This window comes from Talpa europaea, assembly GCF_964194135.1.
Source record: "Talpa europaea genome assembly, chromosome: 11".
Classification (NCBI taxonomy): domain Eukaryota; kingdom Metazoa; phylum Chordata; class Mammalia; order Eulipotyphla; family Talpidae; genus Talpa; species Talpa europaea.
In genome coordinates, this window is record NC_140078.1 from 32,635,845 (window position 1) to 32,651,420 (window position 15,576).

At 37.7% G+C, this 15,576-nt stretch overlaps 1 protein-coding gene across 3 annotated transcripts in view; it reads right to left on the reverse strand.

The window, feature by feature from the left end:
- Positions 1 to 15,576, reverse strand: part of KIF16B (kinesin family member 16B) — a gene marked incomplete at both ends in the record, with an annotated part of 259,483 nt that overhangs the window by 50,601 nt on the left and 193,306 nt on the right. For all 3 annotated transcript variants that reach the window (XM_084248158.1, XM_084248157.1, XM_084248156.1), the window contains one exon: positions 12,250 to 12,372. In XM_084248158.1, the coding sequence (XP_084104284.1) occupies positions 12,250 to 12,372 (123 nt within the window). The remainder of the gene's footprint in view (positions 1 to 12,249; positions 12,373 to 15,576) is intronic.

Sequence of the window (15,576 nt, forward strand, 5' to 3'; positions counted from 1 at the left end):
AATCATTCCATCTACTTCCTTAAGACCCACATGTAGCTTCATGCTAATCCTAGAAAAAAAAAATACATATTCTTAACCTGGCATCCACAACAGCCTCATCCTATTCCTCTTTCCCCTTTTGGGTGCCTCTCCTTCATGTAACACCTCCTGAAGGTGCTTATTCCCTTTCCCCCTCAGGACCTCTGGGTGGGCCACCTCCCCTGCTGTATGGGAAAGCTTACCCCACCACACATCTCAGTTGAAATTACCTTCTCAAGGACAATGACAGACTCTGATTCTCCCAAATGTAAACCACTGAGGCTCAGTAGCAAAATAGAAACAATAGTTGGGAGAATGCCCAAGTGGGTTGCTCTGGGAGAAGGAGCAAGTTCTGAGTCTCATTGACTGACTCATTCAGTCATTTTCCAAAGTGGCAAAAGAGATGATTTTGGGGTGCAGAAGGATGTATATTTTTTAGTATTACCATCCTTTGCTCTGTGTTCATTATTTAGAACAAAGTTTTTAATTGTGGCAGGTTTCTTATGCATTTTAAATATATTTCTATAAGAAGCCGAAGTAATATATTTTCAGAAAAACTTAAGGAAAAGTAGCACAAGTGCTCTGTAGCTGTAAGTTTTAAAAGCTAGTATGCAAGTAACTTGAGCTTGAGGCAGCTGAGGAGGGAGGGTGTATTTTTAGATCCTACTGGAACACTATCAGCAAGGGCAGCATAATCAGCAGAGGTGTGAGGGCTTCCTCAGGGTGACAGCATAGCAACATGCTGCCTTGGCTGGTCACAAACCATCCTCTCTTACCTGGATATTTTTAACAGGCTCCTAGTTGGTGACCTTATTTCTGCTTTTATCTATCCCCACACCCCCTTATCAAATCTACCTATATTCGTTTCTCTTCATTCCTAGCCAAGTAGTTGACTAATTAAAAATAAGTAAGATGAGGCCATTTCTTCGTATGAATGACACATCATCCAAGGTGTCCCACCTCACTTAGGGTACAAGTTCAAGATCTTTCACTAAACCGTGAAAATCTCTGTGATCTGTCTCCTCTCTGGCCTCATTATCTCTTATTTCTCCTGACTTGCATATCTAGAATACATCAAACACAATACTTAGCAAGTATAGCCTCAAGAACTCAGGATTTTTTCTCTTTCTGGGATTTTTTTTTTTTTTTCACATGAGTGTCTCCCTCATTTTCTATAAATCTCTGTTCAAAAATCACTTTCTCAGTGAACTTTCACTAGATACACTATCTAAAACTACATCTCCCTTTCTGCAGCTCAACACTACTTATTTCTTAAATTTATTTGTCCTCTAATCACTTCTTATTATCTAACACAGTATATATTACTTATATATTTTGGGTTTTTTTTTTTGTTTATTTTCTCCCTGGAATGAATCTCCAGGAGAGTTGAGAGAGTACTTGAAAAATCACAGGCTCCTTAATGATGATCTGGAAGAGTTCCAAGATAGACGTGTTTTAAATATACTCAGGCTCTTAGTGACAATGAACTAACAATGCCTTTTTTCAGCTCTTTGGGTAGGAAAAAACTTATAAAGGCCTCACATTTAGAAGAAGGCAAACTAGTTTGTGGGGCTTTGGTCTGCCATTTTTTCCCTTTATTGCTTTAATAGCTCATTAATGTTGGGCCATTTGTTGTCATTTCTAAATATTTTGAGGTATAATTGACATAAAATGGGCTACACCTATGCAAAGCATGTAATTTGATAACTTTATTTATTTCTTACATCATTTTTCATCTTTGTACAATGTATGCACTTTCATCTTGGTTATATTCCCCATACAATTGCACCCCCCCTTATTTTGACCCCAATCCCTCCTCTCCCTGCCCCCCTCCACCCTTGTAGTGTGTCTCTGGTTTATAGTTGCTTGTTGATTTTGATTTTTCTTTTTTTATTTCTTTATTATAGTTATTCTTTTTCCTGGTCTCTTATTTAAATTTTCTAAATTCCTCCTACGAGACAGACTATCCGGTATTTTTCTTTCTCTTTCTGGCTTATTTCGCTGAGCATGATCCCTTCCAGCTCCATCCATGTTGCTGCAAATTGCAGGTGTTTATCTTTTTTGATTGCTGAGTAATATTCCATTGTGTATATATACCATATCTTCTTGATCCAGTCATTTATTTTTGGGCATTGGGACTGTTTCCAAAGCTTGGCTATTATAAATAGCGCTGCTATAAACATAGGGGTGCAGGTGCCCTTTTGAATTAATGTTTCTGTGTCATTTGGGTAAATACCTAGGAGTGGAATTGCTGGATCATATGGAAGCTCTATCTTTAGTAGGTTGAGGAATCTCCACACAGCTTTCCATAGTGGCTGGACCAGTTTACACTCCCACCAGCAGCAGGAGAGTTCCTTTTTCTCCACATCCTCGCCAATTTGTTGGACCATTTTTTAAAAAAATCTTTGATTAATGAAATGACTAATTCAAATCTATTGTATAATTTTGGGTTTCTTTTCTCTTTCCCATGATGGCCCCCAAATTATACCATCATATAAAGGATATCAGTTTCTCTAACAACATGAACATACCACATAGTGGGGAGGACATGGTTAGAATCAAGGGCATTTGAACACAAGACAGCAAGATGATGAGAAAATCCCTGAGTGCAAACCGCAACCCCTTTCCCCTCAAAATAGCATCCAATACACTTGCTTTTATTTTCTTTCTTTCGGTCCCCTGTGCTTACACTGGGATGAGGAATGCTATCATGGTGAATGCCCATCCTGGGAGGAAATGGATAAAGAGAGCCCATGTGGAGAAAGCTATCCAAAGCCTCATAGACAATTCCTCTGAACTGGGCTAATGAGGTGAGTAAAATATCAGAGGGAACTTTGTGTTCACTGTGTTACCCTAGTGACTCCAGGAGTCCCACCATTAGTGGAGAAGGAGGGAACTCTCTGTACCCATTAACTATGCATATAATGCACATCCCCAAAATGCTGAAAAAAAGAAGATTATTATTGATGCATCCTGGGTAATGATTTATTTTGTTACCTCATATCCCCCCCCAAGTTTGAAGGAATGTCTTTTAACATATTTTTGTTTTATTTTAGATTTTAAAATTAATTTTTTATTGAGGCAAAGCCTGTTTATAACATTATATGTTTCAGCTGTACAGTATTCAAATTCATCATTTATATACACAATTATCATGATCACCTCAAAAGTCCAGTTTCCATCAATTACTATACAACTGACCCTATCTGCCCATTTCACCAACCTACCCAAACCCCTTCCTATCTGGTAACCACCAACCTATTCTCTGTATCTAAGAGTGTTTTCATTTGTCCTTCTCCATTTGATGTATTTCACTCAGCCTAAAACCCACCTATTCGATCCATGTTGTCGCCAATAAGCTCATGGCTTCCTACTTGATGCCTAAAACATTTAAATCTCACTTTATCAACACAAAAACAAGATAAGGACAATGATGATGAATGAAGATCATCACAGAAAAGGTGCATAAGGCAACATATTTGTCATTTTTCCACAAGAAAATGGTCAAATTCTTTATAACAGAGATACTTTCACACCTAGAGCTAGGGAAAAGGTACACGTGAGGTTTGGAAAAACTAAAAACAAAGAGGAAATTCATATTAAAGTTCTGGTCCAAATTAAAACCAGGCATGTGATAAAGTGTTGAATCAGAAAGGAGAAACAGAGCTTCCCTGGTAGTCTAGGGGTTAAGTATCAGTGCTACCACTGCAAAGACCTGAGTTTGATCCCTGGCCAGGTAGCTAACCCACATGGTGCAGCAGACCTCTCCAGTCTTGCCTACTGCTCCCCTCAGCAGCATATTTCAGTAGACCTGCCTATTCTGCTCCCCACTCTGTCTCTGGTGAATCCTCTCGCCCCCTGTACCTCTGGCCTACATCCCAGTTCTTCTATGCAAAAATAAATAAAATCTTTAAAAAAAAAAAAGGAGACCCAGAAGATCACTATAAGAAATAAAGCAAATCAAAGTATTCAATAATAAATCATATCAATTAAATCAAATTAAATCAATCAAATCAAAGTATTCTTCAATGCTGAGAATTCAGGACATAATGACTTCCTGTCTTTGAGGAGTCAATTCATTACTTTTCTCTCGCTGAATAGTTCTACTGATACAAATCCATCTTTTCTGGGCCATAAAATGATCTCAAACAACTTACATATCATAAACATGTCCACGAGATAAACTGCATTTACTTATAAATATTTCGCAATTGAAAGTTTTCCACAAATGTTATGCTATATACATATTTTGCTGGTTAAGGATTGTCAATTTTTAAATCTGTCATCAGTTTATATTTGCATGTGGATGACTATCTTTTCATGGAGGAGAATCAACACTTTTCCATCAAAGAAAAATATTCCTACTAGATCTCATTTAAATAGTTACTTGTAGAGTTTTCTTCAACAACACTTATTTTTTAACATTTATAGGAACTACCCCAAGTATTTAAAAATAAAACTCCTTGCATTCAGTTAACAATTTGGAGGAAGTGGTCTCATACCAATTTTATATATATTCAAAAAAGTTTTACCAGCTTTTTGAAAAATATAATCTTATGCAGCAACATAACTTTAAACATGTTTGAGAAAACATTACAATATATTGCAAATGTCTCAATCTGTATAGTAACAAGTATTACTACATTAGATTTAATTAAAATCTCATCACACAAGTGTTGAGAATGAAACTACACTAGGGTGATAAAAGCAGCCACACACCCTTAGCCAAGTGACATCCCTTGGAGATCAGTCTCTGTCCGATTATGCTTTGATCTTAACAACCGTGAAGATCTCCAAATCTTTCTAAGGAAAGACAGCACCAATGCTATTGGACTTCCAATAGGCATATTCAGCTCGCACACACTGAGTCTGCTGTCCATCTTCACTGCAACTGCCCATAGCCTCCATGACCTCCGAGCCTATCTTCTAGATCCAACTGGACTCGAGGTCAGTCTTCCTGCTGCTGAGGACCAATCACTTCAAAATCCCTAGCTCAGTGTAAACTGCGTTACATGTGTTATTTATATATATATATATATATATATATATATATATATATATATAGATAGATATAGATATACCTTTAGAAAAATTCCAGATTGCTGGGTCAAAAGATAGTACATTTATAATTTGGACAAATATTTCCATATTAGCCTCTGCAGAGGTTTATCATTTTGCATTTCTAGCAATTTCTGAAAATATTTCCCTACAACCTTGCCAATAGAATATGTTGTCCAACATCATGGCTTTTTACCAGTCACATAGTATTTTTTATTATTATTATTATTATTATTATTATTATTATTATATCACATATTATGAGGCTGGTTTCTCATCAGTTCATTTTTTCAATTAATCTGCAATTCCTTATAATGAATCCTCTTTCTTCTGGGAAAAAAATCTTTAGCTCCCCAGACCTTCAGGCGGGAAACCATGAGAATAATCCCCCCAAGTCTGGCAGCCTATGGTATATGCTTTCTCTCCCATGCCCTGCCCTGTGCTGCTGCTGAAAACAGCCCCCAAGACAGACAGAATCCACTGATGTGAAATTAACTCAGCAGGCTCATTCCCACTTGGAAGTCCTTGCAAATTACATTCTCAATCATGAGTATTTGAAAATGTTCTAGATTTTCGTCCTCACAGGGTCTCATAATCTTGTCCTGCCAAGATTAGTCATTCAAGACCAAGCGCCTGTAGCAAGATGATGTTGCTACATTTGTCTCTTCTCTTCAAAAACATTTCATCTTCAATCCATTTTCCTTATTCGCTCTACCTAATAGGTGAGCCCTTTCCCAAGTTTGGCCTCAAAGTGGACTTGTCTGCTCTCATACCTGTGTCCTCATGTTCTCACTGCTGAGGATTCCCTCTGATCTCCACTCACTGAAATCCACTATCATCTCAAACAGGAATGTCTTCCTGATTGTCCCCTTTAACCTTTTTGCTCTGTGTGTTTCTCTATTTCCTGCAATTTCTCTCCCCCTACTTAGTTGACTCTTGAGTACATGAACTGTTTAGAAATAGCTGCCAGTTGAATCTTATCCCCTAAATGTGTAAAAAAATTCTTGAACCCAGCCAGCATCCCCATGAACCAATTGCAGCAGACTCATGAACCAACAGTTCATTGCAGTAGCCCCACGAAACCAATAGTCTCACCAAATAAGAAATTCCATCTCAATTGCACCTGAGGGAAGAGAGCATGGTCTTTAAGCCAGTGCACTGCACTAAAGTTCCAATCTTAGACTGACCCTGTATGTTGGTAAGATACATGTGCAATGTGTGGAGTTTGAAAAATGAAGATTCCTAAAAGTAGGCTAAGTTTCCATAGCCTGAGTATCAAGGAAACTCAGACATCCTTATGGGTAGGCACATCACCAACACAAAAGAGAGTGCCTCAGAGTCTGGCTTCTGAACCTGGTCAGCATCACTGTGCTATGCAGAAAGGAGTCTAGTAAGCAACTGCCAATTCACACCAAATTCTATATAACTATGAAGTGATGCAAACTCAAAAGGGGTTTTCTAACTGGTCAAAATTGCACCTTTCTACAATAACAAGAAATAATGAATTCTTTATGCTTCAATACCAGCCCCCTCGAAATAGGGAAAACACCATTTATTATAGCATACTCACTTTATATGGTAGTTTGCAGATAAATTTGATAGAATTACAAATATTCTAAGATTCTGACCATATGGATAACTTTCAAATCCATGAACATTACTAATAAGTACTTCTCCTTTCTCCAACACCTCTGTGAAGCAGGTAAGGAATGGGGGCCTTACTCTGCTTTGAAACTGTGGGGAATTGTGAGAATGACAGACTAAGCAATTTCTCTCTAAGTTACCCAGACATTCAGAGGTTAAGGCACTGAATGCAAACTCTCTACCAGTCATCACTGAAGACTGGAATAATGAAAAGCTCTGGTTTAAGACAGACCTGGGTCCTGACTTAGCTCAGTCATTAATCAGCTGTGTGACTTTGACTAAATTAGAGTCCAGATCTTAGTTTCTTCATCCATAAAATGGGCCTGTGACATATCCGTCCTGCAGATGAACTTAAAAACTGTGAGGCAGCTAGCAGAGTATTGGGTATTCAATAAATGGCAATCCCCAACACAGCAATCGCATTCTGAAAGAAAGGCCTTTCATTATACATAACAAAAGGCCACGGTATCCATGGCAGTGCTGTAAAATGGGAAGTTAAAACCATTTTGTGATCTATTAATAAAATGAAGTTAGTTTAGGGAGAGATATCAATCCCTAAAATTAAGGAGCTTTAATTGAAACTTCTAAAATTAAGGGACAGGAGGTATTAACACATTCTTATAGAGGAAAAACAAATGAAATGGAAATTCAAGGTATGTGAACACCAGGTGGTGACTGTGACTCCATCTCATTTCACCTCCATCATTTCTCCTGTGTGCAGCACTTACTTTGTGAAGATAAACACAACTGCCCAAGTTGAAGCAATAGAAAAGATTAGTTGCTTTTGAGAAAACAGGGAAAGGGAGAAATGACTTTTTTTTTTTTTTTTTTTTTTTTAGTGAATGACAAAGTTCTTAAAGAAAAAGAAAGGATGCTTTAAAAAAAAAAAAAGGGCAAAAATGATTTTTCCCAGTGTCATTTTTTCTCGTTATTTATGTTGGAAATAGTACACAAACTGAGTGAATCTGGAAGGGCCACAGCATACGCAGCACTTCATTTGTCTCAACTATGCTAATACATACCAAGGAGATAATTTTTCAAGCTACTAATAAGCAGAGATTCAGATGCCAACACACAAATCCTCCTGAACATTTATATTCCATCAAGTTGGGAGTATTTCTAAAAGATGTATGTGCACATAGTTTATCTAATAGACTGAAATGGCTCTTATTTCTGTTCTGCCAAATAAAAAGAAATTTCTCTGACTATAAATGTGATTGCTTCAACTCTCCAACTGCAAATTTTCTGGGCATTTCTTCTTCACGCTTCCTGGAAGGCCTATCCACCACCAAATTCCTCCGGGTTTGTCAAAGCCTGAGGAATAGCCCCAATCCACAAAGTGACAGTGACTTGGCCTGAAATGAGGATAAGGAGGTAAAACACATACAAAAATAACGGCAAATGTTGCAAACCAGCAAAGGTTTAGAAATGGCCACTATGTTTAAAACACTAAAATATGACCTCAACTTCTTCAAAGTTCAGGAAGCACTTCTATGAGTGCAGAACAGACAAGAACGTTGCTTAGAAAATGGTAAGTCATGATCACGATCACCAGGGCCAATGGTTATGCCAAGCCTGGATTGAGCACCTTTGGTGACAACTGTCTGGCTCCACATGTGCTCCACCCAAAAAGTGCAGGTAGAAACCAGAGCTTTCAGCAGGATGGCGGCCAGGTGTGCTCCCATTGGACAAGCATGTACTGGCCCTGGGCACCCTCTGTCCTCCAAGCTCCTGATAAGCACAGCTGGAAAGAAGGAGGCAACAAAAAGACAGGACAGACGAACATGGTGTGAAGAGTATGCTGCCCACCTGCCTACGCCATCTCAGTGTCCCCACCTTACTCCCTCCCTCTGCTGCTCTGTGTGTGTTTATTTATACATATTTTTACATTATTGTTCTTTTTTTTAAAAAAAGATTTATTTATTTATTTATATAATCACTGTGTACAGTGAGAAGCACGGGAGGGTGAGAGAATTCACCAGAGCCAGAGCAGGGAGCAGAACAGACAGATTGATGAAATACGCTGCTGAGGGAAGCAGCGGGCGGCAGGAGAGTTCTGCACGCCATGTGGGACCCTCACCCGGTGGCCGGGGATCGAACCAGCATGTCAGAGGCTGCAGGCAGCTTCGCAACCCAGCGCTCAACCACTGCACCACCGGGGAGGCCCTCTGTGTGTGTTTAAACCAACTTAACAAGTTGTATCATCAGACTCTTCATTTGGTCTGAACTTTTCTATAATACCACCTCATTAAGTAACCTCTGTGATAAGGAGCAGTAAGGCCTACTGGCAAAGCTAAAGGCACAAGCTCCACCCCTTAGTATATATGGCAGGCACTGTTTCAACACCTCACATATATAACCGCCCACTCTCTTCATACCAACCCATTTTACAGATGAGGCCCAGCGAGGATGAGTGACTTGCCAAGATAAACTGAAGGAGACTGGACAGGACATTGGTGAATCCAGCGCTATTCTAGCTGCTATGTTTTTGTGGGAGTTCAACTATGTTTGTTTGCTTTGTTAAGGGGAGGGGTAGTATATTAACATCAAGTTTGTTTCTAGTATTGAGCCCTGATACTGCTATGATGGGGTATCCCCACAGGAATGTGAAGCTCTCAGCTCACCTATCTATGAGTACATGAGGCAACCCTCTCTACTCAGAGAACTAGAAACTCTCCAGGCAAATGCTCAGAGTCTATTCCTGGTGTTAATAATTACAGCACCTGGGAAAAGTACAAAAAGCAAGCATAACAATGGCATGCTTTTAGAACCTGGCTTTGATAAGTTCAAAGAAAGCAAAACTCTTTTTTATATGTTATGTATTTTGAAGTGAAAGCCTAGAGCTAGTCTGAAGGCTCCATGTGATCTCTGTTTTGGTTTCACTACCTTGCCTTTGCAGTGGCATCTCTACAATTTTGGCCAGATCTACATACAGTCTGGACATTATTTGCTTGCCTTTTTATATAAATCAACTCAGGTTTTAGAAAATTAACCTCTTTCTTATCCATTCCTTAAGTTCTATGCATGAAATCAATTTAATATTTATATTACCTCATCAGGTCTATTCAAGTGAAATAAATTTATGTAGCAATTGAAATCAATGCATGTCCTCCAGTGCTACGAGTTCTATGTTTTGGAGAATTTTAATTTTGAATTTTAAACTGGTGAAAGTGAGCCTTTATTCTCTAAAGTCTAGTTCAGCCGCTACAGACAGAATGGAGGGTCCCCCAAAACTAATAATAATATATGGTTATATGATCCAAGTCTATAGCTGAAGGAAATGAAAACAAAAGTTCAAAGAGATAGGAAAACCCGTATTCCCATACTTAGCACAGCATTAGTCACAATATCCAAGATATGGAAACAACTTAATTGTCCATCAGTGGACGAAATGGTAAAGAAGTTGTGATAAATACACATACACATACAGACACATACACAATGGAATATTATTCAGCCATGGAAAGGAGATAATTCTGCAGTACTTCAATGATCCTGAGGACATTATACAAAGTTAGAGAAAGACAAATGCTGCTGTACAGCAAATACATGTGAAATCTAAAACAGCAAAAGTTGTCAAAACAGAGTCCAATGGTGATTACCAGAGGCTAAAGCTAGGGGAGCGAGGGATATGCTATGTAAGAGTACAAATTTGGAACTAGTAGATAAACAAGTCCTGGAAAACATAGGATAGTGATCAGTCAACAATACTGTATTGTAAACTTCAGAGACTAAATCTTAATATATACCACCACAAAAAAAGAAATGGTGATTATGGGATAGAGTTCAAGTTAAGGCTATAGTGGTAATCATATCGTAATATATAAACCTATCAAACAGCATGTTATACAACGTTATATGTCAATTTTATTTCAATGAAAAATGTAAAATACTACAAACACCTCCAGAAATTGTTCATATATATTGGTTTATATTGTTTATATATATGTGTTTATATATATATATATATATAGCTTATATATATTGTTTATATATAGGTGTTTTTATATATATAGGTGTATATATAAAACATTATCTACACACACACACACACACACACACACAAATGAATTCTACATGCACACCCAATTTCAAATTGCTGAGACAAGGGATTGAGCAGGAATTAGGCACTAGGTCAGAGGCAGTGGGAAGTACTAGATCAAGGACAGGCTAAAACACTTGAATCAGAAGCCACAAAATCTGGCCAGCAGAGAAGCAAAGTTCAAGACAAAGCTACCACCACACAAGTGTCCTGTCTTCTCAACAGAAACCTCAAGCACAAATATCAATGCTTAGGTGCTCTGTTTTGTTTTTAAATAGAACTGAGTATATAAAAATAAGAATCTGAAAACTTGATAAATTAGAAAAGTTATTTGTGCTGAGTCTGCAGGATAGAAGGAGCATGCGTACCTGAAGGAGCAATCCCTGTGGGCTGGTTCAGGCTCCTCTGTCCTCCTTTGCCCCAGAGCAGCTCCAAGTTTACCTATTTTCTATAGTCTCCTCATAAAATATTCTTTGAACAAAGGCCTCAGCTACAAAGGAATATGGAAACCACTGGTATCATCCAACTTCCTCATTTACCAAAGAGGGAACTGAGGCTCAGAGAGTTCAAATTTAGAGTCACCGAGAAAATGGAAGCAGAATTAGAGTCTAAAGAATTCAGTCTAGATCATAGTCTGGTGTCTGATGAAAATCACTCCTAAGAACAACCTTGTGCAGCCATAAACTGGAAAGCCTGTTGGATGTCATTACATCAATCCCCCTCAACCTATCTTTGAAATAAGGGAGTACAATTTTATCATTAATTCCTTTTAAAGGGGATGGTGGCCAACAATATTTAATAAAATGTTATGAGTCAATGGAATAAAATAGAAATAAGATGAAGTCATTATTTCAGAAAGTATGATGTAAGGAAATAGGCATATTTCTTCCTGCAAAGCTATATAAATCTAATAATGCCAAAACAGATTAGGAAAGATTACAAATTAGTAATAACAATCATAAAAACAAAAGTAGTAATAAAAGTAATAGCTACAGTGTTTTATTTATTATTGGCTAGACACTAAACTTGGCACTTTTTATGCACTGATACATATATTATTTGTGACATAAAAGCATTATTCCCATTATTAGAGATATGAAAATTGTGCATAAGTCCGTGGGTAGGTAGCCTATGTGTCCTGGTTTGCCTGGCATTAAAGCAGAGATCCCCAGTGTGTGGAAATTTATGCTGAGAGCAGAAAGTCCTAGGCAAACTGGGGTGACTGGTTACCCTACCTGTCAGGCTGTAAGTGGTAGAACTTCCACATATGCCTGACACATGCCTTATCACTACTACTTTCTGTGTAATAATTTCACCCCTTGGGTGACAGTCTCAACTCTTCTGGTCTGAAAACGGGCATGATAAGTATCTTTTTATAAAACAAGATATTCAGCCACAGCTTCATCCTTCTTTATAAAAAAGGCAGAGAAAGCACTGCACAACCTCAAACCTCCATTCCTCCAGGAAAGTAAAGAAGGAACACTTACCTTGACCTCAAACTCGAAGTGCTCATCCTTTCCTTGCCCGCAGAGAACGTAGCGTGGAATACTAATTTTAATTGGGTCCTTGAGATCATCCGGATTTGCTCCCAAAGAGCGAGAAACCATCCGCTATCAAAGGCACATGAGACAGAGAGAACAAAGAGAAATCAAGATCACTCTGCTGCAAATACCCTGCTTGGGCAGGTGAGAGAAAATGTATTTCAAGTAGAGAAAAGAGCATTAAACCAGTAGAGTTTATTTACAAAAATGATGGTTTCCTTTGAAAAAGAAATGCTGTCTGTCTCATAACAAAAGACCATTTTTTTAGGTAGACAATTTCAAGAAGTTAGGGCAAAAGCACTTCAAAATGTTGTTTGGCTTTGAAGTTCTTTCCAATTTATAAGAACAAGTGAAATGAGGGACAGATTACATAGCCTGACTGAAAAAAACAAACAGTGTGAACTAGATTCCTTTTTGAAAATGTGATTATCAGGCAAACTTTTTCTTCTTCACAGACTAGCAGTTTGCTGTACATTAAACTCTGAAAGCTAGAGATTTTGTTCAAATTTACTTCATTTTTAACTTGTAGGTATTTTTGTATGCCCAGATGGTAAAGGAAGTTCTTTAAACCACAATTAAAACAATCCCAAAGATTTTCTTCAGGCTCCATTTGATTAATAATCAACTTGGCTCTGACAAATACTTATGGTTTGGATGGTGGGAAGCCAGAAGGATTTGAGGAAGAGACATTATGAAAAAAATAAATCTTCAAAATTAGTTCTCTCAAGAGTGAATGGGAGGAAATCACTAAACAATTCATATTGTTTGCACTAATCTAGATTGTAGAAAACATAAGAAAATACATTTCTGAAGCAACAGCAGCAATCAATAATTACAATCATAATTATAGTTAGCGTTTATTAAATACTTACTGGATACGAAGAACAGTTCTAAACAGTTTATAGTGTTTGTTTCACTTAATCCTCACAATTCCCCTATGAGGTATGAACCATTATTAACCCCATTTATCAGACAAGAGGCCCAGGAGTGAGAATGCAGGTAACCGATAGAGGTAAGTGGTAGAGTCGGGTTTGAACTCAGGCTGATTTAGAACCTGCATATGTCACCATTGTGCCATACTACTTCCATGGAATTCTAAAATGGTTTCATCCATTTCAGATAATTGGGCTGATTTCAACACACCCAGAACTTAAGGGGATGAAAACACAATGATGATGCAGTAAAACCCATTTATTAGAACAGAAAGAAAACAGCGGGCAATAAGCTCACTTTCTCCCAGGCAGAAAAGGATCCTACACTCTCAGATCCTTAGCCAGGTATAATGTGGAAAGTCCATCCTAGCTGTGTGTTTGGAAACTGGATTTCTGATGCAACAGAGGTATATACATTGTCTCAGCTAGCTGCTCTCTTCCTGCTGACAGTGTCAACATTTTGACATGACATGAAATCACAAGTCTTTAAGTATCTGGATTTTTTTCCCCACATGGCTGGTCAAAATAATAACCATTAATTTAATCTCAATATTGCACTTATTTAGCTGTTTCCACACTGCAGTCAGAAATTATTCTTAAAAAGAGTTTCTCAGTATGTATATTAATAATACTTTTCAATGTACTGACGGTGTAATTACAAAATTATATTAAACATAGACATTTCCTGAAACATGGAATGTGGTCAATGGTAAAAAGACAGAAATAATTTCATGTTTTTTTTTTTTAAATTTTCAAAGAACACACTTAATGTTGAGTCTCTGAACTGTAAATGCCATGATTTTTCCATCAAGTTCTTGATCTGCTGCTGAAGCCCTGATCTTTTCTGTTTCAACCTTAGTAACTGTATTTTTCAAGTAGAAACAATCTCTTTTCCAGATCTGTCACAATCACTTGGGAAATCAACTTGCTACAGCACATGTATGTTGGAAGTTGGGAGTTGTGGGAGAGGGAGCACACTGTAGCTTGGAACAATCCCAGCTCAGGGAATGCTCCTATAGGAATTTTAAACAACTAGTAACTGACAATACTAGTTGAGAGGAAAGACTCATTACTTAAGAGAGATTCTCCCTACTGGCTAAACTATAAAAGGTGCACACTGCAGTCGATGTGGAAGTTACAGGTTCTGCCCTAAGCAGTGAGAATGAGGAACAGGAGGAAGACAGTCTATTAAATCTTTTTCCTTTAATCAACTAAAAATGGAAATGGTAAATTCTAAAATATCAAAAATCCTTTCTGAGAGATCATTATTAGAATGATTTACCTATCAACTGGACTTTTGTCACTTTAGCCCATGGCTGTCACACACATCTGCAAAGGAAAAGCTCTGAAAGACAAATGCTACCTTTTTACAATTTTGCCTGCGGAGACCTCCATTTATATACTTAAACTTTTCAGGATCACATGGGTTCCCAAAAAGGTATGGATTACAAGATCAGCAAGTGTGACACACATGGTATTAAAACTCTACCATCATCCACTTCCCTGAAGTAATCAGAGAAAAAAGACTTGGGATGCCATGTAATGTTTACTTTAAAGAGAGTAAGAAAGAGAAGAATCAGAATCCAATCCTTGCTTTAGGATATAGCCTCTGAGCCACCCTCTCTGTACCTCAGCTTTCTGATGTCTATGAAATGGGCATGATATTTACCAAACCCCAAACTCCAAGGCAGAAATCCGGCTGTGAACACTGCAGTGGCCTGCCCTGTGTGACTTCCATTTAAAGGCACATTCTGACAAGCCAACTGAAAATTGGCAAGATTAGCAATCTGTAACTGGGCACTGAGAAAGACTATGAATATATACGCTGATATTCGAATGTTGTGGATTTTACTAAAGAAGAGCTGCAGCCAAGGACACAAAGGTATATCATTAGTTAACTAATGGAGGCTTAACTTTAACTTCCCATTGTCTTTTCTAATAGGCACTCCTAAAATAGACATCAAAATTGGTGTCTTTTACTAAGTACCAATTGTGTACCATGCACAGAGCCAGGTCTGAGAATACACAAAGTATCTATAATTTAAAAGACCATTAGATTTTCTCAACAGCGTTAAGTTTTGAACAAAATTTTGTTTTTTCCACTCTATTTAGATGGGTTATATTCTAAAGTTAGTAAATGCTATCTTAACTTTTTTTCTTTTTATTAAGCAGCTTTTCAAGTTGTTAAAACCAGAACTGAAGGTTTGGCTATGTCATGGGCATTTTGAAGCTATAAGGTCTCGATTTCTAAGAATGTATAATTCTGAAATCAATCCCTAATGAAAAGATATTTGTCTAAATATTGCATTAATGGACACTTTAAAGAAAACAAGTCTGCCTT